The sequence below is a fragment of the Mastacembelus armatus genome, chromosome 18 (genome assembly GCF_900324485.2).
Source record: "Mastacembelus armatus chromosome 18, fMasArm1.2, whole genome shotgun sequence".
In the NCBI taxonomy this organism is placed as follows: Eukaryota; Metazoa; Chordata; class Actinopteri; order Synbranchiformes; family Mastacembelidae; genus Mastacembelus; species Mastacembelus armatus.
The window spans coordinates 8,557,669-8,582,957 of NC_046650.1; the positions used below are offsets into that span (position 1 = coordinate 8,557,669).

A 25,289-nucleotide genomic window follows, 5' to 3' on the forward strand; every position below is an offset into this window, starting at 1 on the left:
TCAGTTTCAAATAAACCTGTTTTTTTATTTGAGCATTAGACCTGTTTTCTTCTGTTGTTTTCTTTAAACAGTCTTAATAGCAACATTGCAGAGTTAAGTATCAGAAAACTGTTCGATTAGTCGAACTGCTCCACTAACCCAGTTGGAGAATCGACTCGCTCTTGACTCGACTGAGATTCCTGGTTTTCAGATGTTGTCAAGACAACGGCAGCTACGCCGGAAATATAGTCCTTTGGCTTTCAAATTAAAACGGAACAACAACAAAAAAGAAGGGCGAAATAAATACAAATGTATACATGTATATCTATAACATAATGGCTTTAACATTAAGATGACGATTAGTCATTGAGTTTAAAATCGTAATTTGTGTAGAGTTGTACCCTGTGGCAAAGATTTGCCACAGTAGCTTTGACAACAGCCAAAGTTTAAAACGGAAGTCGTAGCTATTTTCATGTATCTTGGCGTTAGCTTCGCGTTTGCAGTATAAGTGGCAAAAAAGAAAAATACAGCGATTAATTTTACTGTATCACTCAATAAAATACCTGTCTCCTTAAGCACACCTCCTGGGTTTTAAACCTTTCGTTGTTGGGACGGAGACTGACAGAAGGTTTTCTCTGGTACCGCCGCGCTAAGTTTACCCAGTAACGTTAGTGTTGACATAAGCAGCCCACAGTCGAAGACGACGGCGGGGCAAATCCAAGTCACAAGACTTCTTCCCTGAGCTGGACGGCTGCTTTCTTCCCCCGCAGGTAAAGTGGGGCCTTAAGTTGGCGATTCGGGTCTTTATGTGTAAAACGAGGCGTGAATGGACGCGTTAAGGTGAGCCGGGCTTTTTCACTTTGATTGACAGGTTTAAGTGGACGTTAAGGGCTAAACTGCGGAGCTAACTCGGGCTAATATAATCTGCTTTTCTTTGGTTTCCTCTGTGAGGCCTTAGCTCTGCTGTTTCCAGCGCTTTAAGCACAGTCATAGGAAGAATAGAAACCCGCAAGAAAAAAAAAAGAAGCAGCGGAAATGGTTGCGAAAACTTCCCTGTAAGTGGAGATGTGTTGTGTGTTATGAAAGGGGTGATAGGACCAACTGTGGCTCTGCTGTTTCTCAACATTTCCAAGAGTCTGTTTTGATAAAACACTGTTGTGTGTAAATAAAGAGGCTGTGCGTTTCAGTAGCAGCTCTGACTTTGCTGGCCTGTTTTGGTGATAATGTTCCAGTTTTGGACGAGCTTGTATCGAAAATACGCCACCGAGAGGATCCCGGGTAGTTACGACTAAAAGTGACTTTCACCCCGCAGCTGTGGTTGGGTAGGTAGCTAGTGGTCAGATCTCAACCGGACGCTCTCCTCTTGTGTTGTGGACAGGATTTGAAGGGATGGAGAACCCCGGATACTGCACCGGGAGCTTTGACGGTCTTCATCACCCCAGTGACGATGATGATGACGAGATGGTGGACATTGCGGGAGCCACGCTGGACTTCTCCACCACGGAAGACGACCCTCCTCTCAGCACAGGTGAAGTCCGCAGACACTGATCGATGACAAGGTCCAGTTACAGCAGGACAGACCCAGTGGTCTGAGTGAGAATGTGCAGGCATGTTCTGTTTATTTAGGATAACATGCAAAACAGAAGACTGTTCTTTTAATTAAAAATGTTGCAACCTGAGATCTTATATCAACTACTCTCTGAAGACATAATGTTACCACAATAGGGCCAAACAGTGAAAAGGTGTGTGTCATGAAATCACATTTGGTCACGCGAGTTTATGTGAAATCTCATGTCTGTGGAGTCGCCAACATGAAATCACTACTACAAGCAGCGGGTGTGTGGTCTCTGAGTCTTGTTGAATCATCTAATGTGTGTGTTCAGACTATTGTAATATTCAAAATCGATTCAGAAACTCTCCTTAACTGTCCTTATGTCTGTGGTCTCCAGTGTTTTAAAAAGATTTTAAAATCGCCTAGTGTGTCCCCAGCCTTGGTTCACTGCAAGTTTAAAAATGGATGAAATAATTAAAGCAGACAAGATGATATCCTGGGAGAACTCTGTGTTTAGGCAGATGTCTGATAAGGAGCAGCCTAGAGGTTTAAGGCACCAACCACAACATCTCTGGTCCAACTCCAGGTGCAGATCTTTGTTGCATGTCAGACCTCATCTTTCTGTTCACTCGTTTTCTGTCAGCGTTCGACTCTTCACTGTTTGATAAATCCAATATGTAATTTCTGATATATATTTGTGATATAAATCGGAGTTAATTTTACAGCTCATGTTGATTGGGCTTTACTGAACACAGCTGAAGCAAATGTAAGTGATAAATAACTTGTCTTTTAGTTTTTACTTGTGTGTTAAACAATAACAGTAAGTCATTAGATGAGTGCTGGGGAGGTAGGGTTGAACCTGCAGATGCCAAGGTTGAACTGAAAAGGAATTCATATCAACTGAATTTCCTTCTGTTAAACAATAATCTGTTCTACAAAGGCTGGTGTGTCTAAATTGGTAAGTTTAACGTGGAGCCATGGCACAGAAATGATTAAATCTAGAACCGCTCTACAGTTGTTTATTTCACATTAGTATTTATCTCACATCACTGTTCTCATATTATTCATCAAGCAGCTGTTTTTTTTTTTTTTGTCGGTGATGGAGATGCATATAATGTTTTTCATTATTTATTACCTTAGTGTTATTGACAGAAACATCATGTTGGCTGTATGTGAGAATAGCTTGTACCAGCATGTGTCTGTTAGCACCCTCAAAGTAAGTGTTTACTGATAAGATATAGATGCAGCCTACTGTGTGTGTGTGTGTGTGTGTGTGTGTGTGTGTGTGTGTGTGTGTGTGTGTGTGTGTGTGTGTGTGTGTGTGTGTGTCCATTACTTTTCAGCATGCATCTGAACAGTCACTTACCAATACATGCTGCCTTTCTCTCTAGCACTTTCACACATAGAACGACTCTGTCATCAAGCTGATTTACTGTGTTTTGGTGTGACTGCACATCCAAATATATAAACAACTATTAAAGTGACTTATGGTATCAGTGGTGTTTGTGGAAGTAGCCTCTAATCAGTGACATTTGTACTCACTGTTGCTGCACCAGGGCTGCCCGGTTACTAATGATGTCATCACCAATGTCAAAGGTTCACACTAACAAAGCAAGCCCCTAAAGGCCAGTAACAGTAGCAGAGTTCGCAGTGCCTGGAGGAGAGTTACATATCTGAAATAAATTATTAGGGATGGCTGCACTGCTGTTGTCATAACGTTATTGCAGCAATTCTGCAGTGGAGGTTTCTCGGTTTAGCTTATTAGTGACAGAGATCCAACAGAAACATAAAGTGAGGAGGGTGGTACGTTAGCGTGGAAACTAGTGCTTTGAAGACAGTTTGGCCATTTGCATTTGTGGCTTGAGAAAAGAGGCATGTAGTTGTTTTTTTACGCCACAGCTCCTGGTGAGGATTAATGCTGAGTCACTGGTATTGATTAGGAAATACTGTACTTCCTCTTTAAGTGACTGCAGAGGAAGGATTAAAGAAGAGCCCTTTCTCCCTGCTGTTAACTAAACAAAAAAACACAATAAAAATATATTTCAAGTTAATTGCTGATAGTGTGTTATGTTATTTTGATAGGAGTTTCTTCCCTCATCTAAACAGAAAGGCAGCACATTGAGAAACATTTAAATGTAGTTGAAAATATAGTGTCTAATGTTAGTAAAAATCTGTGCTTTTCTTTAGGTAAAACAAAAGATCTCTGTTAAAATAAGTCCCTAAATGTACTCAATAACATTGCATAAAACAATGAGCAAAGATGATGTATTAACTTCTATTTCCCATTTATTACAAAAAGTCGGTCTGTGTTATTACCTACCTGGTTACTGCTGATGTCACTGTGACTTCACCCGCTGCACGTCCTCTGCTTCAGTGTAAATGTAGAGATAAGATGGTTACAACAGGAAGAAAGCCTGGAGACAGTATTTTAGCTGCTGCAGTTGGGTTGAACCACAGGTTTTTTCCTGTGTCAGCTTTTTAGGAGTGAAGAAACACAGCCTCGTTTCCAAACTATCAACCATGTGTGTTTTTAAAATGACACAGTGGGTTGTGAAAGAAAATCATACGCAATAGAGCGAGGTTGCAGTGATTCAGTAAAAACACAAGAATCAGCAAAACTAGAGTGGCAAAGTGTTCCATCCAATAGTGCTTCACTTCGCGGCCTCAGCCTGATTATAATTGTGCAACAGGCTCTGGGGAAATCAGGATGTTTTTGGTTATGAGGGCTGCTAAATTTTGCCTTCAAGTTAATCATTAAAGCTAGGATTCAAGCTGGTTAATGCAGACGCCCAAAATTTAGACCAAAAACATACCTTCTAATTTATGTCTGAAGTCGTAATCAGCCTTTAGTGACCATCATCTCAACTTGCATTTTATTTTCAGCCTGTGTAATACTTCAGCTTCCTCCTTTTCTTGCCCTCTTGAGGCAAGTGTTGTCGGGTTCCCTAATTGCTCTTTAGCATGCATTTGAATTTGTTGGCAAGCAAGTCTTTTTAAAAGTCATTTTGAAGCACTCGTAATTGTTTGGCTTTGTGTAAGCTGTTATTTAGGGGCTCATTAGCTTCATTTGTTCAGGGAGGAGAGTTTGGGCTATGGATGTCACCCACTAAATGCCACTGTAATAATGCACATTATTTGCAATATGAGGGGAGTGTTGTTTATGACCTCAGAATAGATTTATGTATTAGATACCTAGAAATTAATCCCCCTTCCAGTCTCCTTGTAATCCTGTCCGCCTACTCATTTTGTGTTGATTAATAGAAGGACCACATTTCCCATAAAACCATTCATCCATCCATCATCTATACCCGCTTTTTCCTATTTAGGGTCACGGGGATCTGCTGGAGCCTATCCCAGCTCTCTTTGGGTGAAAGGCAGGGGTCCACCCTGGACAGGTCCCCAGTCCATCACAGGGCCACATAGAGACCAACAACCTCACACACTCACACTCACTCCTATGGGCAATTTAGAGTCACCAATCAACCTGACATACATGTTTTTGGACTGTGGGAGGAAACCAGAGTACCTGGAGAAAACCCACACAAGCACAGGGAGAACATGCAAACTCCACACAGAAAGGCCCCTGATGGGTTTCAAACCCGGGTTCCCATAAAACCGTTTGCTATAAAGAAACTGAGCTAGTTTCTGCCTGCTCCTGCTGTCTGACTATGCTCGCTGTGTTATGTTTTTTTCAAAAGTGCAGAAACAAGATGATAATTATATAAATGTATTCAGGCAAAACCTGTAACTAAGACTATGCAAACACAGGGGCAAACATGTATGTTGTATTTACAGCTGTTAACTGAAGTCCAGTTACTAGTGCAATAGTTCACTGGTGTTAATATGCTTAACACTGTTGAGTGAACAGTCTTAAATATGTCTCTATCAGTTTACATGTACACACAAAAACTACACTTAAATGTGCTGTGGGAAATAGAGTAAACTGGCTTCCATGATGGGTTTTATTTGCTTTTTCTTGGATTTCTGGTTTATGATGTGTTGTTATGTTTCTTGGTTTGCTTACATTGCTGTTTTTGTTGCTGGGTATTTAATTGCTTTAAATCTATTGCTTTACTACCACTGTTGCACAATAAGGATTGCTGTCGCCAATTGCATTTTACTGCTAGTTATTCTGACATGACATCCTCTGTGTTGCTGTTGTAGGCAGTGGACTTTCAGTGGTAACAACAGGATATAATGATTGACAGGGAATGAGTCACAGCTATGGGTACAATTTCCTGACAGTGTGGAGCTTTTTTTTTTTTTTGTTGTTTTTTCCCCAATATACCACAATGTGTCTTTCATAAGATCACATCTGCAGTGGAACTGTGGTACAGGAGAGATGAGTAAATTGTTAAATGAATAAAGGGAAAGGACAGCTGGTCCTAACATGGATAATAACATATAACATCCATGTTACATGTTATTATCAGAACCTTTTCTTTATATAATGTGCTATTAGGTGTATTTATGTATTATTTGAAATGGGGCTGCAAATTGTGCTTTCTTGGTGTATACAGTGTCAAAAAGTGGATCACAATTTCCCAGAACCTACAGTGATGGTGATTTAACATATCTAATGAAAAGACCAACATAACTATGAATATATCATGCTGACAAGTATTCTGTTAGTGTAAACGGCGATTGTTTACAATACAAAATATGTTCCAGAGCATGAGCAGTGGCCTCTCTCTTACAGGAACTCCTTTCCAGAAACTGTGAAGTGTCATTGCCAGTAATAACCTTTGCTAAATAAAGTGCCCATACATTTCTTAATGAAGAAACATGTCACTGATGTGCTTTTATTATGTAACAGGATATAGATATACAGACAATACATGTTAGTAGGTGAAAGATGTTTTTTCGCTGCCTGTGTCCTTAAAATTTTGGGTTGTGACCTAAAAGTATGAGAAGCCAAAGATTCTTAATTCAGAGCTGCAAGAACCAGAGAATTTGTGTTGGTTTCTGTTTTCTGATTGATTTGTGGATTGATCAGTGAAGCAATTCCAGTTCCAGTTTGATCAATATTGCCCTATTGACGTAAATAACTGAGATTCAGGTATTGCTTCACGAAACAAATCATTTTCATGTCATGCAAAAAAGTGTGGAAAAGTTACACTATTGCACCAAAGAATGGTGCCTAAAAGATATGAAAAGATAAGCCTTAGAATCTGATCGAGCAGTCAAGTGTCCGTATGTTAGGACACTTAATGCTGCACACACACTTCGGTCTGTGCTTCATAAAGTTTTTAGATTCAGAATAAGGTGCAGCGTTAGTTTCATGGTAAAGTATATTGTTAGAGCAGGTTTAAACACAGGTTTTGTAGTAATAAAAGATTTGGCTCTTGTATGAATCGGTGCAGATATGTATGATGAATAATGAGATTTTTAAGTTTCAAAAGCTTTTCACATTAGTTCTCACTGTTATGGGTTCAGTCCAACAAAACATCAAGGACAAGATAAAAATTCCTCAGAAGTGCTGCCTTTCCTGTGACATCGAGCCAGGTTTCTGTGAAGTTGCTTTCTGGGTAAAGCCGGTTGCATCATATCCTTATATTGAAATTTTCTTTCCACACATGGAAAACTTTATCTACAGCGATGCATATTCTTTCTTTATTCAATTTCCTTTGACCCAGTAAATATGATTTATAAACTTGGAGCTTGGCAAACGTTATGGTATTAACTTGTTTCCAGAGATGCTTGTCCATAGCTGCCCGGGGGTCACGTGAGACGCCAATTCTCATGGCAAGTGGGCATTAAGAGTTCAAGGTTCAAATCCTGACTGGAGACTGTGTGTTTGTGTGTCTTTCTATCAGCTTTTTTTATGCATGTGTGTGCAAATCATTTCCCAGCAGATAACAGACAGTGTAGGTTTTGGCAGACGGTGCCACGGTCATATGACAAGGAGAGTGTGTCAAATTTCCAGTGTTTGCTGTAAAGAATTACAAGTGGGTGTGTGTTGATATTCTGTGAAAATATAAGATTCCACTCAGGACACAGACACACACACACATGCACACAGAGTCCTGAGCTCAGCGTGACATCTCTTGTTGGATGGATGCAAGCATTGTTGCTGCAGGGGCTCTGTGTTGCTGACCCATTTTGCATTGAAATTTATCTGCGATTGTTTGGCTCTTGGTATTTTAAATCAAAGGCAGGATTCTTGTTTGAAGCACAGTAACACCACAATGTTGTATGTTATATAGTTATCTATCTATTTATTTAGTTATAGGTTGTTTTTTTTTTTGTTGTTGTTTTGTTTTCCTGGAAAGCTCTTTTTGAAAGTGGCAGCATGGTGACTCGGTGATTAGCACATCTTTGTCGTCGTAGACTCCGTTAGCATCCATGTAAACCCTGTTGATGTCTGGTAACCTGTCTGGTTTGTAGCATACACTCCCTCTCACTGTGCATGCTGGAATAGGCTTCATCACCCCTGTTCAATGTATAGAAAGTTTTTGTTCCTTCCATCAGTAATTAACATGCTTGAGTGTGATATTTCAAGAAACTCTGGCTGCTTATCACCAGCTTACCGCTGCTATTTCCTATTTATCTGATCTTCCTGTAAAAGGTCACTGTGAGGCTGACACTTCTCTGCTAGAGGTTTTCATCTCACCCCAAGCTAAAACACGCCACAATAAAGACACTCTCAATACTAATGTTGCTGCTGTAGTTTTGAGACTGTTTTCTTTATCCTTGCACCTTTTAAATAGGTGCCAACACCCCATCACTCCTCTGCTGTCAATGATGCTTTTACTTTAGATACTTTATCAACTCCTCAGAGAGGAGAAAGGAGCAGAATAATTGCCACAGTTCAGTCCCCACCTTTTAATGGCAGCATTCACCACTGTCCAAAGAATCTGCCTGTGGTTTAGCCCTATCTACTTTAAATATGCTGTACTGTATATTTTAGAGAAGCCTGACGGAGAACTTTTGTGTGAGACACAGTAAGGAAACAGTTCTCCTGGGGTCAAAGCAGGGTTAACATCACTGTAGTTTCACCTTTAGCTGATTTTAATGGATTTCATCACAGACATGTATTTTCTGAACTGTGTTTTGTTTTTTTTCTGATCTTATATCTGATTTAGGAGCAAAAGATCCTAAATTTACTCTTCTGAACAAGGGAAATATAATAAGAATTAGAGCTTCTCAGTATTTGATATTTAAAATTATTGCATCCCAAGAACAAACTTGACCGAATGTAAAATGACCTGCAAACCTTAACCTTGTTATACAGCACTGTATATCTCACACACTCTGTTTCTGGGGTCACACTAGATTCAAAAGGTCAAAGACCCAATAAACACATAAGACCTCATTTTTACACAGTGACCTGCCTTAGCCAATCAGAGAGAGCTCAAAAGCTTTCACAACCTATTAAAACAGTCCCCACCAGCTCGACAAATCATCCTCTACTTCTCAGACAGATTAGCCAATCATCAATCATCTACAGAGCTTTGTGGCCACTGAGAAAGTGGTCTGTTAGCATTTACTTCCTAGATGAGTACAGAGGAGGGAAGACATGTCCAGTTTGAGTTGTCACTGATTGTGGCTACTGAGCTTGGGGTGTTTTGGAGCCAGGAGTAAAAGAATAAAAGATGAACTGGGAGTTCTGGAGTAAGCAGCTGGATGAGGAGGAACTGGTTGAAAATGGTGAGTTTGGGAATGGGAGCGATTTGGAAAGAGAGCTTGTTTTTTGGCGTTGATTTTTTTTTTTTTTCTTCTTTGCTGAAGATGTGTGCCGCACCGCTCTCATGCTGTCATGAAAGATATGTGAGTTTTAAATGTAGCGATGGCTTGGAGAAAGGCTGCAGTCGTCTCTTGTTAGACCGCTGACACAGATCATGTTTGAGAAACCAGTTGTATGCGTTTCTTTAACACCTTCACTTAATCTGCCTGCATGTCTCTCTTTGTCTGCCTATGTATATGTGTTTACTGTGTTTTTGGTTATTTATTCAACTTTAACACAGCAGAGTTTAATCATTAAGACTGTTTATGACCCATAGGGCATTAAGTCATGTGATCAGTGTTGTGCTGCTGCTTGCATGAGAGAAACACAACTTTTTGGTAGTTTGTGGAAATCAATGTATTTCACAAAGTGAAATTAACCTAAAGTGGTGAGCAAGTGTAAGATATCTATAGTAAATTTTCCTTTTGTGCGTTAGGCAATATAATTATGTTTCTGTGTGACTTTGTCTCCCATGGGTCCCTTTTTGAATTCCTATGTTTGTATCCGTCTGTAAGTTTGGGTTATGTGAGAAGCCTTTTCTCAAGGCTTGGCTGAACCTGTGTTGTAACTATCGTGATAATAGCATTTTAACCTTAGTTTTGATTTCATCCAGGACAGTGTGAATAGAACTTTGTGTGTTGTCTCTGAACGTAACACCAGCATGTTTGAATGTGCCACTGCATTTAAATCTGATTTACATGAGTGGGTTAAAAACAGCTTCAGGAAAATAAGATGGCTTGCTGAAAATTTCTGAGCTAATGTGCCCCTTGTGTTTATACAAAGGGAAATCTAGGCTTGGAGGTCTTCTGTGGTATGAAAACAAAATATTTCTCCAAAAACATTTCTAATGCTTCTCAGGCAGAGTTTGATGTGTGGAGTTGTGCAGAATATGGATAAAATTAGCCCAAACCAGACAAACATTTTCCATCCACCCATTCATTCTTAATATTCATTCATTTCCATACAGGGCCTTGAGGGGCCTGCAGCCTGTCACTGCACACATTTGAATGTAAGGCTGCTCATTTTAACCGAAACCATGATGTCACTTGGTTTTTTAGTGGTAAGTGCTTACAAGGTCTGATTTCTACAGCAGTGGCACAGTCACACCACTCTACTTGTTAAGACTTGGGTTTTGTTACATCATAGTTTTCATTACAAGCAGCTGAATACTGACCTGTAACCTTGTAGAATGTGTTGTGAGTTGAGACAGAGGTTTGTTATGTAAAGACAGGTTTCGATGCTGCCAGTGTGCCTGTGAGCAAGGCATTTAAAGCCCAGTGGCTCCAGCACAAAACAGAGCTCGCAAAGAGAAGATTCTAGGCATTAATATATATACTACATGGATAAATACACACAGTTATGAGGAACTAGTAGTACTTTTTGGTTTTTAGTTTATACTGACTCCACTGTCTTTGTCTGATTTATAGAAATATCCCATAAATGTGAAAAACAGCCAGTTTGCTTGTCTGGAAACAACCACAATGTGCAGCTTACTTGGAAATCACAGTATATAATTGTTTGCCTGTATCAACCTCAGCCTCAATTTCAGTGGAAATGGTTATGGAACAGAAATAAAAACATGCACTAAGTAAAGTCATAGATGAACATTATTGTATTCCCAGTAGCTGTTTTTTGTGCTGAAGCATTTCACGGGAATTTGATTTTAAGAGACTGGGCCTCTGTGCCAGGCAGAGAGAGCATTTTATTCACCCTCCCTTAACATTCTTGGAGCTAATTGATGTTTAGAATGAGCTGAACAAATCAGCCCAGATGTGCAAATGCATTTGCTTTAATGCTCTGTCCTCCCTCAGTGACATGATGTTTGTGAAGAGACATATTTCAGCGTTTGTGGTTGTACTACACTTGATGGCCTCCACAGTGATTGTTACTTAGCCAACATGCTGCTCTGGCTGTGATTTTGTCCAGCATCTACAGTACAGTAGGGTTGTGTGTAGATCCACATTGATGTCTGCCCTTTTCTCAGAACCTGCTCATTAAACTTTTGTTTCTTCATACAGACAGGAAGCACCACCACCAGCATTATTTACATTTGTATTATGTTTTTCATTAATACTCAGATGAAAACACATTGTTCTGTTGGTAACTGTTCTCTCCATTTTGTTTTGTTTGTTAACAATAGTATTTAGCATTCAATAATAATGTCTTTGCTGCCACTGGCACTTTCTCAGGGCTGGTATGTGTCTGTGATTGTCCATGCTCTTTGTGTATGATAAACTAAATAAGTGACTTATATGGTAGAATTTGAACAACTCTAAAACACAACATGGGAAAGAACAGTAAGGAAGGAACAATGCAGTAGTGCGTGTTTGTGTGACAGTGGGTCAAATTACTTTCTCTCTCTTTCCTTGTCGTTCCCCATTTTTCCCTCCCAGGAGGTTATGAGGAGTATAGCAGTAGCAGAGCAGCTGGCATGAACGGTAACGGCCCCACTAAACTGGTGGACCCACTGGAGGACCCAGTGCCTGGAGTGGGCACCTATGAAGACTTTAACACCATTGACTGGGTCAGAGAGAAGAGCAAGGACCGGGACAGACACAGAGAGGTACAGAGCAGAGTGTGCTTTTAGGAAAGGAAGGTTCCTCATAGTTATTTAGCAGAAAGAACTTCCTACATAATTTACCTTTAATCAAGGTCAAGAATGTCTTTGGGGTAAAGTGATAAAACATAATGCAGTCATAAGTTAAATTTGGCACCATATGAATAAATATCTTACTTCATGAAACTACAAATGTACAGTCGCTTCAGAAAGTAGTCGGACCCTTTCTCTTTTCACACGTTCTTGTATAGTGGTCATTTTAAATGGATGAATTCCTTTTTGGGCCTTTACAACAACAAAGTGAAATGTATAAATTCTTGCATGTTTATTAAAAAACAAAAACTGAAATCTCTTGCTTACATTAGCATTCAGACCCTTATTTCAGTACCTTCTGGAAGCCCCTTTTGGCAGCAATTACAGCTTTGAGTCTTCCTTGCAAGCTTTTTGCACCTGGATTTTGGCAGCTTATCCCAGTCTTCCTGGCAGAACTCCTCAGTCTTTGTCAGATTGAATGGGAAATTTCTGTGAACTGCATCTTCAGGTCTCTCCCCAGATGTTCTATGGGGTTTAAGTCTGTGCAATTCAGTTTGCTACAGCTGTACTGTGAAAAATTTAAGCAAACAGGATGCACACGACCATAATGTGGAGTATCACAGAAGACAGTCTGTATAAACTAGTATAAACTATAAACTACTGTCTAAACTCTAGTTTGTGGGCACTCTCACAGGAAGCAGTCACCATTAACCACCACAGCTTCTGTTTCTGCAGAGTGTGACATTTTGCTGTTCATGTCCTGCCTGGTGCTTGTATTTGTTGCACCACTCATTCACATAAGGTTGTGTTATTCTCTAAAGTAGCTGATGAAGTGGATGTTTTGGGACTATGTTGGCTGTTTTCATGCCCTGTTAGATGAGATAACACTATCGATCCTACAACAACATAATGATGGTGCTAATCACTTTGATTGATCGTTTCTTCTCATTTTCCAGATCACAAATAAGAGCAGACAGTCGACTGTGGCTCTGCTACACAGTGTCAGTGATGCCTTCTCTGGGTGGCTGCTCATGCTGCTGGTGGGACTCATGTCAGGTAGTGAATACACACACTATTTTATTTCATCTGTGATGGATAATGAATATTTTATTAAATTCTTATGTGTTGAAAACAGGTGCAGGCCCACAAAATAGCACTAGCATAGCACTGAAAATAGGAAGCGTGACATATTTTAAAGTAAATGGTGATTTATTACATTGCCAAGAATCCAGGAAGGTCTTTTTTCTTTCCAGTTGAGCCAGTGAGTTCAGTTTATAAGTTGCACAAGACCACGGCATTTGATGATGGATATTTGAGCCATGCACGTGAACACACCTTTAACCAAAGAGGCAGAAGAACTACACTAAAAATTCTGCTTTCGTGTTGTTCAGCTGGAATGAAATCCTTCCCCCTACAAATGTCCAAACCTGTCCTCCAGGTGCTCTAGCTGGTGGCATTGACATTGCGGCCCATTGGCTGACAGACATGAAGGGTGGGGTGTGTCTCATTGGCTTTTGGTTCAACCATGAGCACTGCTGCTGGACATCCAATGAGACGACATTCCAGGAGAGGGACCGGTGTCCACAGTGGCAGAGTTGGGCTGAGCTCATAACAGGAACATCTGAGGTACAACAGGGTTACAAAACATTGCTACAAAAAACAAGTCATTCACAGGACATACACACACATACACACACAATTTCCAGTGGCACTAACAATAGTCAAAATAGTGCTTTGGCGCCATCTACTGGTTTGAAGCTGTCATGACACAAAATAACATATGTACTTTATGACAATTTTCGTTTGTTGAGAAACCATAAATATCTGCTTCATGAGTATCTTTGTGTCCTCATGCAGGGTGCGTTTGCCTACATAGTAAACTACCTGATGTACATTTTCTGGGCTCTGCTCTTCTCTTTCCTGGCTGTCACGTTGGTCAGGGCCTTTGCTCCGTATGCATGTGGTTCAGGAATACCAGAGGTGAGACGACATGCTAAAAAATTATGTATTGTAAAAAGCTCCACAGAGGTGTACAGTGCCTTTTCTGTTATACATATTCATTTCTTTTTACATCATTGTTTGCTTCAGTCATCACTGTTGATTTGTTTTTTTGTACTGCATTGTTTTTGTTCATGGACTGGATTTCTAGCTGCATATAAATTGCATGTTTTTTGTATGTTTTATTATTTAAAATTTTTGCAGGAATAAACATAGGAATGTTTGCTTTTTCAAGTGTTTGGATGGTAATGCTGCTCCAAATTCACTATATTAAATTGACGATATTATCTGGTGTCAGAAGTTTTTTCCTTTAGGTTTGTTTATCTTTAAAAAATGTAGATGTGTCCTGCTGTTGCTGTCTTAGATTTCCTTACAGCATCCATTTACCTTGTCCTTCTGTCGATGTTTACTTTCTCTTCCGCTCTGTGTGTCTCACTGAGGTTTCTGAGGAACTGAAAAGCTGAATATTTGCTTACCTTATGAAAATGCAAGTGGGAGACCTAGCTGAGCACAAACATATCCAAACTGATTCATCCATTTCATAAATACAGATCAAAACACACAAACACACTTATCCTTTGTACACAAATGCTTTCACTATGAATGAGGAACTTGAATCCTATTCTCCAAACAGTTTGATCACTTTAAGGTCGGACAGTGGTTGGAGGGCTCACACACACAAGACTAACCACTTATTTAAAAGAAAAATGTTCAGAACACCAACTCAGTTTTCCTTTCCACCTCGTTTTCTCTTGGTCATACTCTTGCACATGCTTATCTAAACAGATCCCTCCCTAACAGACATACACATAAGCACAAACATTTCCTGCTTCTCTCTACACACACAAACTAATATGTGAACATACAAACACTTTGTCTTTGTCTCAGATCAAAACCATCCTCAGTGGGTTCATCATCCGTGGCTACCTGGGGAAGTGGACCCTCATCATCAAGACCATCACCCTGGTTTTAGCCGTGTCCTCTGGGCTCAGTTTAGGAAAGGAGGGCCCTCTGGTCCATGTAGCCTGCTGCTGCGCTAACATACTGTGTCATCTGTTCACCAAATACCGCAAGAATGAGGCCAAACGGCGAGAGGTATGCTCTGAAGTAGTTTGGGTGAGGTAATGAAGGATCGTGTAATCAACATAATAATCAATATGATTATCCCTTATTCAACAAGTGCACAATTGCCAGATCAATGAAATGGATCAATAAAGAATGTGCTGTATAATAACTTAAATCCTTAGCTTTTATTCATTTCACTGTTTAAGGTCAGTTATTGTAGTGGACTGTAATGCAGACCCACTTAATTTCTTGTGTCTTTGTTATGAATGTAGGTGTTGTCGGCAGCAGCAGCAGTTGGTGTGTCTGTGGCTTTTGGTGCCCCCATAGGAGGAGTTCTTTTCAGCCTGGAAGAGGTGACTGTTATTTATTTTTATTTATTTACTATATACTACCACAACCACAGAACAGAACTAATATAAACTGATCTCAGTTGTTTTCCAGTTCACTATTTCTTTTGAATGTGTGACTGTGCATGAAGGTGCACATAATTCATAAGCCTAATAAAAGGTCATCTTAATAAGCCATCTTCAGTAAAATCTTAAGCTCTTCATAATCCTCTCTCTCCTCCAGGTGAGTTACTACTTCCCTCTGAAGACTCTATGGCGGTCGTTTTTTGCCGCTCTGGTCGCAGCCTTTACCTTACGCTCCATCAACCCATTTGGAAACAGCCGTCTGGTGCTGTTCTATGTGGAGTTTCATGCTCCATGGCATCTGGTGGAGCTGGCACCCTTCATCCTACTGGGAATATTTGGAGGCCTGTGGGGGGCGCTGTTCATCAGGGCCAATATTGCCTGGTGCAGGAGACGTGAGTATTGAAATTAAGGGGAGTGTGTGTGCCATAAACAGAAATCTGATACGGTTTATTTTTGTTGGTTTAATTTATACATTCAACATTTCTTTCTCATCCCAGTACTCCTGTTAACTAGTGTCTGTCTGACTCTATACCAGGTAAATCCACTCGTCTCGGTCACTACCCTGTCATTGAGGTGCTGGTGGTTGCTGCTCTGACCGCAGTGCTTGCCTTTCCAAACAGTTACACCAGGATGAGCGGAGCTGAGCTGATTTCTGAACTCTTCAACGACTGCTCACTGCTTGACTCCTCCCAGCTCTGCGGCTACAAACAGGTCTGCTGTGTGTTGATTCTTTGTTTGTGGTAGAGACTGGATGTGTAGTAATGGATGAGATCGATTTATTTCCATAGAGAGAAAACAAGTGCACAAGTTTGATTCCTACAGATCACCTAGGTGTTGATCTTATACGAGTTAAATATTTTAGCCTGCTGAGTAATTTCATATACTTTGTCTTTTTTGTTTTTCTACCTGTCTCAATGTGTCTGTACTTTTTTCTTTTCTTTCTTTTTTTGTCTCTTTCAATCATCTCTGTTTATTTCTCCCTTACTTTAATTCACACATACACACACTTTCTAGCCAACAAACACATCAGACACAGGTGCAGGTAACAGCCTAGCAGACCGGCCAGCAGGAAAAGGCCTCTACACTGCTCTGTGGCAGCTGGCACTGGCCTTAGTCTTCAAGATGCTGATCACTGTGATTACCTTTGGCATGAAGGTTAGTCGAGCAACACACACACACACACACACACACACACACACACACACACACACACATGCAAACAGTGCAAGTTGTGTTTCTCTGACATGTTTATCTTCAAGGTCACTGTTGTACATACTTGTAACGAACACTGGTATCTATCTGGTTAAAGTGTCACCACTGTCATTGATAAGGAATTTTTGGCTGATGTTGGTTTTAGTTTCTTATTAATGCAACTTTGGCAACATAACGTGAAAAAAACAGTCTGGAACCAGTGAATAGCAGTGTCCTACTTTCATTCGCTGATCTCACCTAATTTGCCTTTCAGATTTAATATAATTGAACCCCTAAAGCTTTTTGCCTTATTTATATGCTGAGTCACAGCAAGATGACTCACTATCTGTGTCTCACCGGAGAATCCAGTTGTTAGATTAAAAAAAATAAAAAAGAGCGAGAGAGAGGCTTATGGGTTTATATGATTTGGAAAAATTCTTACCAGGCAGACACTTGAAACAATGAATAATTATTATTAGTAATATTTCATTTTTACAGGGAATTTTGTCTATCAAACAACTAAATTACCCCGTCGAGGATAACAGAAAGGACGTGAACAAGGAGAGCTGGTTTGGTGTATTAGAAAAAGCAAATTCTAGACAACATTGCATCTTAAGAATGACCACAGATATGTTGTGAATTGTACGAGCATCCAGTTAACCTTTCCGGAGTGTGCTAGTCATGTGGACAGTCTGTTTCACGAATAACACATTCTTCAAATCTTCGTAACTTTGTGTATAGTTTTGCAGTGACCCGAGAGAATCAGTACAGCTCATTAGATCTTACGTTCTTCATCTCCATCTATTTTGTTTATTTATTTATTTTTGTTCCTCCAGGTTCCATCTGGTCTCTTTATCCCGAGCATGGCAATTGGAGCCATAGCTGGCAGGCTGCTAGGTGTCGGCATGGAGCAGCTGGCCTACTACAACCACGACTGGTTCATCTTTAAAGGGTGGTGCTCACCAGGAGCAGACTGCATCACACCAGGGCTCTATGCTATGGTTGGAGCTGCCGCATGTTTAGGTGAGGACATGTGCCTGATTATTTTCAAAGATGGGTGCTGTAAAGAGAACTTGATCATGGGAGGTGGTCAAAATCGCTTCGAGCAATGAGTAGATTTCATCAGACTTAGCAAAGCTGAAGATCTTAGTCTTTTTACTGCAGTAGAACTTGATCTGTCTGTAATTTCCTCATTAATTCTTTCAAAGATTATTAAAGTGGAACAGCACTTCCCCAAAGACCATTTAGAGCCTAAATCACAAGTGTGCTGTCATCAATCTGATCTATAAGACACTATGACGTTATGTACAGTATACACCATAGTTGGTGTATAACAGGCAACACGGGATTCTTTATTTATCTATTAGTTACCACTAGTTTTATGCTTGACTGTAGTTAATAAATGTTTTGTCTAAAACTATTCTACAATTGGCATCGGGGAACAATTTTGAGAGTATATATAATCATCTCCATTTTGCACTTTTGAATAGTGATCAAAAGAGAGCTTGTGTTTCATCCCTTTTCCGTCCCTTCAAAATTAATATAGAATACAATGAGATGACTTAAGCCAGTTGCTTAGAGAAGGGAGCCCACAGTTCTAACTTATGGCATCGAGTTTAAACTGTAGCCTTGGTTTCTGGCCGCATCCGAGGAAGACCATTATAATTGGATTCAGAGGTGAACCACTGCCTTGAACTACAACTACTAAGTGTTTCACTTACATTTTGGATTGTAATCTCCTCTGCATACTCAGTTCATATGAATCAGACAGTCTTTTGAGTCATGTTTGAGTCAACTGTAGATGTCTATTCTAGGATATTCAAATCTTTTTCCATCTGTCTCCCTCCAGGTGGAGTGACTCGAATGACGGTGTCACTGGTAGTCATCATGTTTGAGCTGACTGGTGGGCTAGAGTACATCGTCCCCCTCATGGCTGCAACCATGACCAGCAAATGGGTGGCGGATGCTTTTGGAAGAGAGGGCATCTATGAAGTGAGTTGTTTACTATGTGATATTGCTGTTGACAGTTGTGTCTAGAGCCTCTGCTGTATAAAAGAGGAAGATCCGCAACCAGTAAGCATACAGACCAAACTTTCCCACTGGCTCCACACAAGCAAAAAGCATATATAATCATAGAAAAGTGCTGCAATGTGCTTTCAATACAAGAGATTAAGGTTGAAAATTTGTTTTTTTACTCATCTCTGTTCTGCAGGCTCATATCAGGCTGAATGGGTACCCGTTCCTAGAGCCTAAAGAAGAGTTTGAGCACAGCAGCCTGACTGTGGATGTAATGAGGCCAAGGAGGTCTGACCCTGCATTGGCTGTTCTCACGCAGGAGGGCATGACTGTAGGGGAGGTGGAGGTACAAACACATATTGGGCAAAACAAATTACACAAACTCAAACAAAAGGATCCATATACACAATAATATGGAAATGTTATGTGGTTCTATATAAGCAAAATGTGTAGATTGCAATAAAGATAAATTAACCTGTTAACTGGTTTTACAAAGAAGGTCTTGTGGATTTGTAGATGTTGTACCGTATTGCATATAACACACAGTTTTATTTGTCCTCAGGCCTTGGTGGAGAGCACACACTACAGTGGCTTTCCTGTGGTCGTCTCAAAGGAATCCCAGAGGCTTGTAGGATTTGCTCTCAGAAGAGATCTGCTCATATCAATAGGTCAGGACTGCTATACACTGCAATAGGAAAAAACATTAGCTCAAGGCTTAATATACATCACAGGGTATTTTGTTGGTAAAGTTATTTGAAATTATCTGATACCAAGCTACAGTTTTGAAAATATTAACGTTAAGAAGTCTGATTTTTGCTTGGCATTTTTCTATTTCTTAAATTATCTAATTTTTTTTTTTTTTTTATCTTACACACTCTAGATAATAAATGTCAACATCCACTTCCTTTCAGATAACGCACGGAAGCGCCAGGAAGGCATCGTCAGCGCCTCACAGGTGGTCTTCACTGAGCATGCCCCTTCCCAGGCCCCTGATGCACCACCTCCCCTCCGCCTCAGAGGAATTATGGACCTGAGTCCGTTCACGGTCACCGACCACACACCCATGGACATCACTGTGGATATTTTCAGGAAATTGGGGCTTCGCCAGTGTCTAGTTACACATAACGGGTGAGACTCAAATGCACATACACGCCAAATGTTTTGTAGGGGAAAAAAAAATCTGAAAAGCTGAATGTTTGCCAACAAAAGAAAGGCAGAATGGACTGATAGATGAAAAGAAAGATGAGTAAACACCTCCCACTCCTATAGACATTAAAATGAGATATCTTCAGGAAATTGTATTTGCAGAGGCATGGAGGAGTGAGAGGTGGATGTGTAGGAGAGCCAGAGGTCATTCCAACGTCAGGTCATGTGTTAAAGAAAAAGCAAAGAGGCGCAGGTGTTAGAATGAAGACTGTTAACAGAGGGAGGGGTCGTATTAGATGGTACAGAAAATTCTCAAGACCCAGTGACCTCATTACCATGAAATTTGCTGTGGACGTTTTTAGAACCCCTTTTAGATGATCTAGTTGTTAATGTTGTGGCGTTTGGGCTTTCATCTATAGGTTTTGTTTGTTTTTTTAAACAGGAATTTATGGAGATGTTAAAGACACATCAGCAAAAGTTGGATTGTATTTGGCATCTGGCAGGAAAAACAGTTCTCTAATTGTAGTTTCTGACCTATTTCCTGCTATTTCTGTATTTTATATTCTTCAGTCAAATCTGCTCCCTGTGATCTGGGCATGTTTGATGGATGGTTTGGGAAACTGAGAGGAGGATGGTTGTATGTGTCCTTGTCACAGTCCAAACCCAAGACATGTTGGGGTTGTGATGATGGAAGACAAACATTTGAGTGTCACTTTAAACTAACAATGTCCATCACCAGTCATTTGAGCTCTGCAAAGAGTAATAAAGTATTCGTGACATAAACTGGTTATGGATGAAAACTAAAGCTGCTGTGTTTCATCAGTTTCAATCACTCAAAGATATTTGCCACAACTTTAGTTTTTGGCATCACCAAACCATTCTCCAGATCCACCAAAACCTTCTTGGCTGAACCCTTCACACAGTCCAGTTGTCTGTCACACTTTATATCTGTCTGTGTAAAGACGAAAGGATGATGCTACTCTGGAGAATCACATTCAGACGGACCAGCACAGAAGATGCCCCCAGTGAGAATAAATCTAATGTCAGTGTTTCATTCATTTTTCTACTTCATTTTCTTGCTGTCCGTTTTGCATACACACACACATACGGACCTCAGATGTTCAGATACAGATCTGACGTGTTCAAACACACAGCTTTTAGGGATTTGGAAGTTGAATTTTGTATATTTTCTTGAGACAGAAAGAATGTGTGTTACCTACACTGTCAAACTCAGGCTTATTGCAGCTTTCTCACACACACACACACTCACACTGTTTTTCATTGGGGATGCTTTCATTAACCAAAGCTATGGCACTTATTTATTGAGTTTGTAGCCTCTGTCTAACTAGCTTTTTTTTTTTCTAAGGCTGTGGACTAAGTAGCTACTGAGGATCTGGTGTTCATAAAGAGAAGTGACGATGTGAATGCAGAGACAAGACCATGGTAACACTGTAAAATTAAAACAGCGGAGAAAAATTGAGACATTAGGAAAGAGAGAGTAGGCAGTGTGGCAGAGGTTAGGGCTTCAACCATGGGGTTCAGCAAGTGTAATATGGAAGTGTCAAATATGCTGGAGCTTATACTTCCCACAATGCAACTGAATAGCATCTACAGTCCTGCTCTCCCTGTCTGTTAAATGTCTGTCTTTTGAACTCTGAAGTGTGTGCAGCTTATGGGTGAAGTGGATTGGTGGTAATTCAAACCAAATCAAAGAAGACAATGAATGAAAATCAGCTGCTGTCGACAAAACCCTCAAACGTGTCTTTCAGCTTGGATCTATATGTTTAGGCACTGCTCTCCACCAGAACATCCTGCTGTAAACGAGCAGCTGAAAGCTTATCCACTGCCTTGCCTATGGGCACTCCTGACAGCCACAAGACTGTTGACAGGCACAGTTACTTCTGCGGGACTCGCACATATTTGCTTCAGATGTTGACGGCCAACACTATAAGGCTGAGGTTGTACCAGAGTGGATCCACGTGTGACACGAGATGGAAACTTTATTTTTTTATTTACGACACAGGGGAAATGAGAACGAGGAGGCCCGTAAAAGGGGAAACAAGGCTTTGGATGAGAAGGAAGAAGGGATTGAAAATGGCTGAAAGAAGCTGCCTGGTCTGCTTGATCACACAGTTTTGTTTTTTTCACATAAAGCATTAAATCAGACAAATCACTCACTGTCTGGGGATGAAGTAGTTTGACACACTCAGATGAAAGCCCGTGGGGCTGTTTGAAGTGCAGCGTATTATCTCTGCAGTCATCTTGTAAAAGGGATACTGTTAATTTCATCACTCTGACCACAAAGGTATTTTCCCAGACTATCGTCAGGGTAGTTTGTATCTTTTTGATGAAGGTCGACTCAGTAGCAGGAGCCTTATGTACTTGCCACTATTTCTTCTGGAAGCTTGAAAACACTCCTCCTTCGACTTGTTTCTTTTAGTTTGCCAGGTCAAATTTAGTTACTATTAATTTTGCACGACCAGGAGTTTTAGAAGATCTTTGCTCAGAACGTTATGACAGACATTATAAAAACATCCTCGCAGCCTTTAAATCTGTTTTACTCATGTTTATTGTATTCACTCTTGACTTTTTCAAACCCTTCCACACACACACACACACACACACACACACATACATACACACATATCTTTTGGTTCACATGTGTGAAGGAGTGTCTCTCCTGTTGGATAATTTGTGCTTTGTTTCGCCAACAAATGATTCCAGAAGGGCCTCTGGATCTTTTTCTAAAGACTGAACAGTCCATCTTGTGAAAATATTTAAAAGTCATGTGTTTGATTTTTATATACTCTGGGCTGCTGATATTCTTCGTTTTGTTACTGTCAAATCATATAAAAAGACAATAATGAATGTCAGTTTTTTTTAAGTATTTTTTTTTTACTTCCCTTCTGTGTCTGTGGTTCCCAGCACCAAGCCATATGAGGAATAAAGCATTTAAAACTCTCCATAGATATATACTTTCTTTTTTAAAGAAGCGAAATCCTTTCTTCAATAAGCTAAACTAGTTTTTCAAAAATTCTGCAATAAAAAACAAATGATTTACATGACGGAGGCTGTTTTCTGTTGCAGACAGTGAGTAACAAAGTACTTTTTACTGCAGTAGGATGGTGTACATTGGATTGACTAACTTCATGATTGTGAAGGATCACTTTCACAGCTTTTAACTTACAGCAGTGCTGGATGTTTTCTGAATTACAGCCACTGTGGCCAAAAGTGATAATGTACAGTAGCACAAGTTATAGCCATAAACTGAAAATAGATGGATTTTGTTATTTATTTAATTTGTAAGGGGAAGAACTTTTTTTTAAAGTGGCACTTTAAATCAGCAGAGCTCAGCTGTTCCTAATTTGGATGTTTTTTCATGTTAAATATGAGCTAATGTTCCCACCATAATGTGCCCCTCATTTGAATTGAAAATACAATGTTCTGGGAGTGTTGCAGGATTATTAATTGTACATTACAAACCAGTCTACACTTGTTTGGCTGCATCCAGTCTGAAGCCTCAACTGATCAGGGCTGTTTTTGTTTTTCCTCCTCCGCTGTCTGTGTTTACTCTTTGCTTTCATGTTACTTGGATCTCCTGCTGCGAGCCACTTTCCCTCTGGGACTGTAATAAAACTGAGCTGAGCAAAAGTGTCGAGACATGAGGCCAGACCTCAGAGGGATGTGTGCGATTCTGCTTTCTGTCACTTCTGACTTTGCGTGATGAAGCAAACAAAGCATGATATGAAGTAATCTGCTTTTTGCTGACTTTTTTTCCCCCTCTTGTGTCTCTCTCTGTCATTAGGAGGCTGCTGGGAATCATCACTAAAAAGGACATACTGAAACACATGGCGCAGATAGCCAATAGAGACCCAGACTCCATCCTCTTCAACTGAACTTCTCCGACCTTCCCTTTCAACATGTCCTCTGTAGACCAGGGGCTAGAGACACCAGCTTGTAGGGTCGAATGACTTGCACCTTTACCTCTTCAACCTGTATTGGCTGTTCAGAGGAAGCCAAATAAGTCGAGCTCCGTTTGCACAGGTGGTTAAAAACAATGGATTTTTTTTTTTTCTCTGTAAGTTGGAGGCGTTTTTGGCTTTCTCACTAAAAGCCAACTGAAAGAAAAAGCACCACTGGAAAAAAAAAAAACAAAAAAAAAAAGCTTTCAGAAACAATGACTCATCCTTACTGACACTGCTGGCCCCAATTTCAGATTCAACCCAGAAGGATGTAGGACAAATACACAAGAGAAATGCGATGTTGCTTGCTTTTGGCTTTTTTTGGTCTGTTTTATCTCTCTTCAACAGAGAGAGGGAAATCTGCAACTCAGAGGAGTGAACATCACCTTCTCTCTGAACTCTCTCGCCTGCATTTGCCATCTTGCTTCTTTGCAACACCCAGGAACAAACCATATTAAAGGAGGTCGGAGCAGATAATCCTCTGTTAAAGACGAGAGGTGAGGAGGAGAAAATAAAGACATCAGGAAAAATGAAGAGAGGTTCAGGGTGCTCCGTGCCTGCCCTCCAGCCATCACAGCGAGCCCAGACAGAGCACTCTGTGCTTGGCTGATGGATGCTCAGACACCCCCCCCCCCCCCACCCTCTGTCTGTGAGGTTTCCTGTAGCCTTGGGGCAAAGAGTACAGGAGTGTGAGAAGAGGATCTGAAACCGGCACATACCTACACTCCATAAAGACCTCATGACAGCCTGGGAGCACAGCACACTTGTCTTTGTGTCATAGACACTCCAGATGAGACTTGGCCTGTGAATATAACCTGGGAACCATGCAGTGTTGCCTTTACCAGTTCTCAGATTGGCAACATGGTCAGTCGTCATATCTGCAAATAAAATTTACACGTATACAAACACTAAAACGAGGTGTCATGCCATGTGCAAGGATCTAAGTATTTCTGGGCTGCTGTGGAAGGGCTAAAAATATTCAAAAAGTGAGAATCATGACACAAAATAATTTATGTAAATGTAAAATTGTTTGTCCCACTAAATTATTTCACTGACAAATGAAAATGGGTGTTTTGCCTCAGTTTTTTCTTTTTGGATCCTTTTCATGTAATGTTAATTTTTTAACAAAGCTCTTAGTGAATCTTTAAATTGCACTTTTTTCTATTAACATTAGATCTATTGAAAATCAGTAATCTGACTAATTACTTCTCTTAGAAGTTTTATTTACATCAAGTTATTATATATTTTCCTAAAAGAAACAGGTCCACTTAGGGATTGCTGTAATGATTAGTCTACTCAAGGGAGTGGTGTCTTTTTTTTTAATAACTTTTCTAATCGTCATTGTTGAAGCAAAAGTACCAGTTACTGGTTACATCCTCTCAAGCGTGAGAGTTTGACTGTCAAGGTTCAAACTATTTTCTGACACTTGACAGTAATTCGTCGGTTCTGTGTTTCTTGATAGTGGCTTCAGTCTTGATAAAATACCATCAGACCCTGGTTAATGTCAGGAAATACTTTATAAAGTCAGTTTCCCCTGGCGTGTGTTCAAAAAAATATCAGTGTCAATTAAGAACACAAAGGGAGGAAAAAGTCCCGAATAATGTGATACCAAATGAATCTGATTCCACTGCAAAATCCCTGGAGGTGGTAG

General features: G+C 40.2%; 1 protein-coding gene across 5 annotated transcripts; it reads left to right on the plus strand.

The window, feature by feature from the left end:
• The first annotated feature begins 223 nt into the window (after positions 1-223).
• clcn5b (chloride channel, voltage-sensitive 5b) lies at positions 224-24,701 on the plus strand. 5 transcript variants are annotated; one of them, XM_026329035.2, is made up of 17 exons: positions 224-819; positions 1,358-1,507; positions 11,651-11,820; positions 12,804-12,903; positions 13,286-13,473; positions 13,705-13,827; positions 14,734-14,940; positions 15,183-15,263; positions 15,481-15,715; positions 15,859-16,034; positions 16,338-16,478; positions 17,351-17,537; positions 18,364-18,506; positions 18,727-18,876; positions 19,093-19,198; positions 19,442-19,658; positions 23,482-24,701. In XM_026329035.2, exons 2-17 carry the CDS (start codon positions 1,369-1,371, stop codon positions 23,570-23,572), a joined length of 2,454 nt encoding a protein of 817 aa, XP_026184820.1. In that variant the 5' UTR covers positions 224-819; positions 1,358-1,368; the 3' UTR covers positions 23,573-24,701. The 5 variants fall into 5 exon arrangements, with proteins under 5 accessions (XP_026184820.1, XP_026184812.1, XP_026184827.1 ...); XM_026329027.2 differs by having other exon boundaries at positions 224-749; XM_026329042.2 differs by lacking the exon at positions 224-819 and adding an exon at positions 912-1,034.
• Positions 24,702-25,289: the final 588 nt, after the last annotated feature.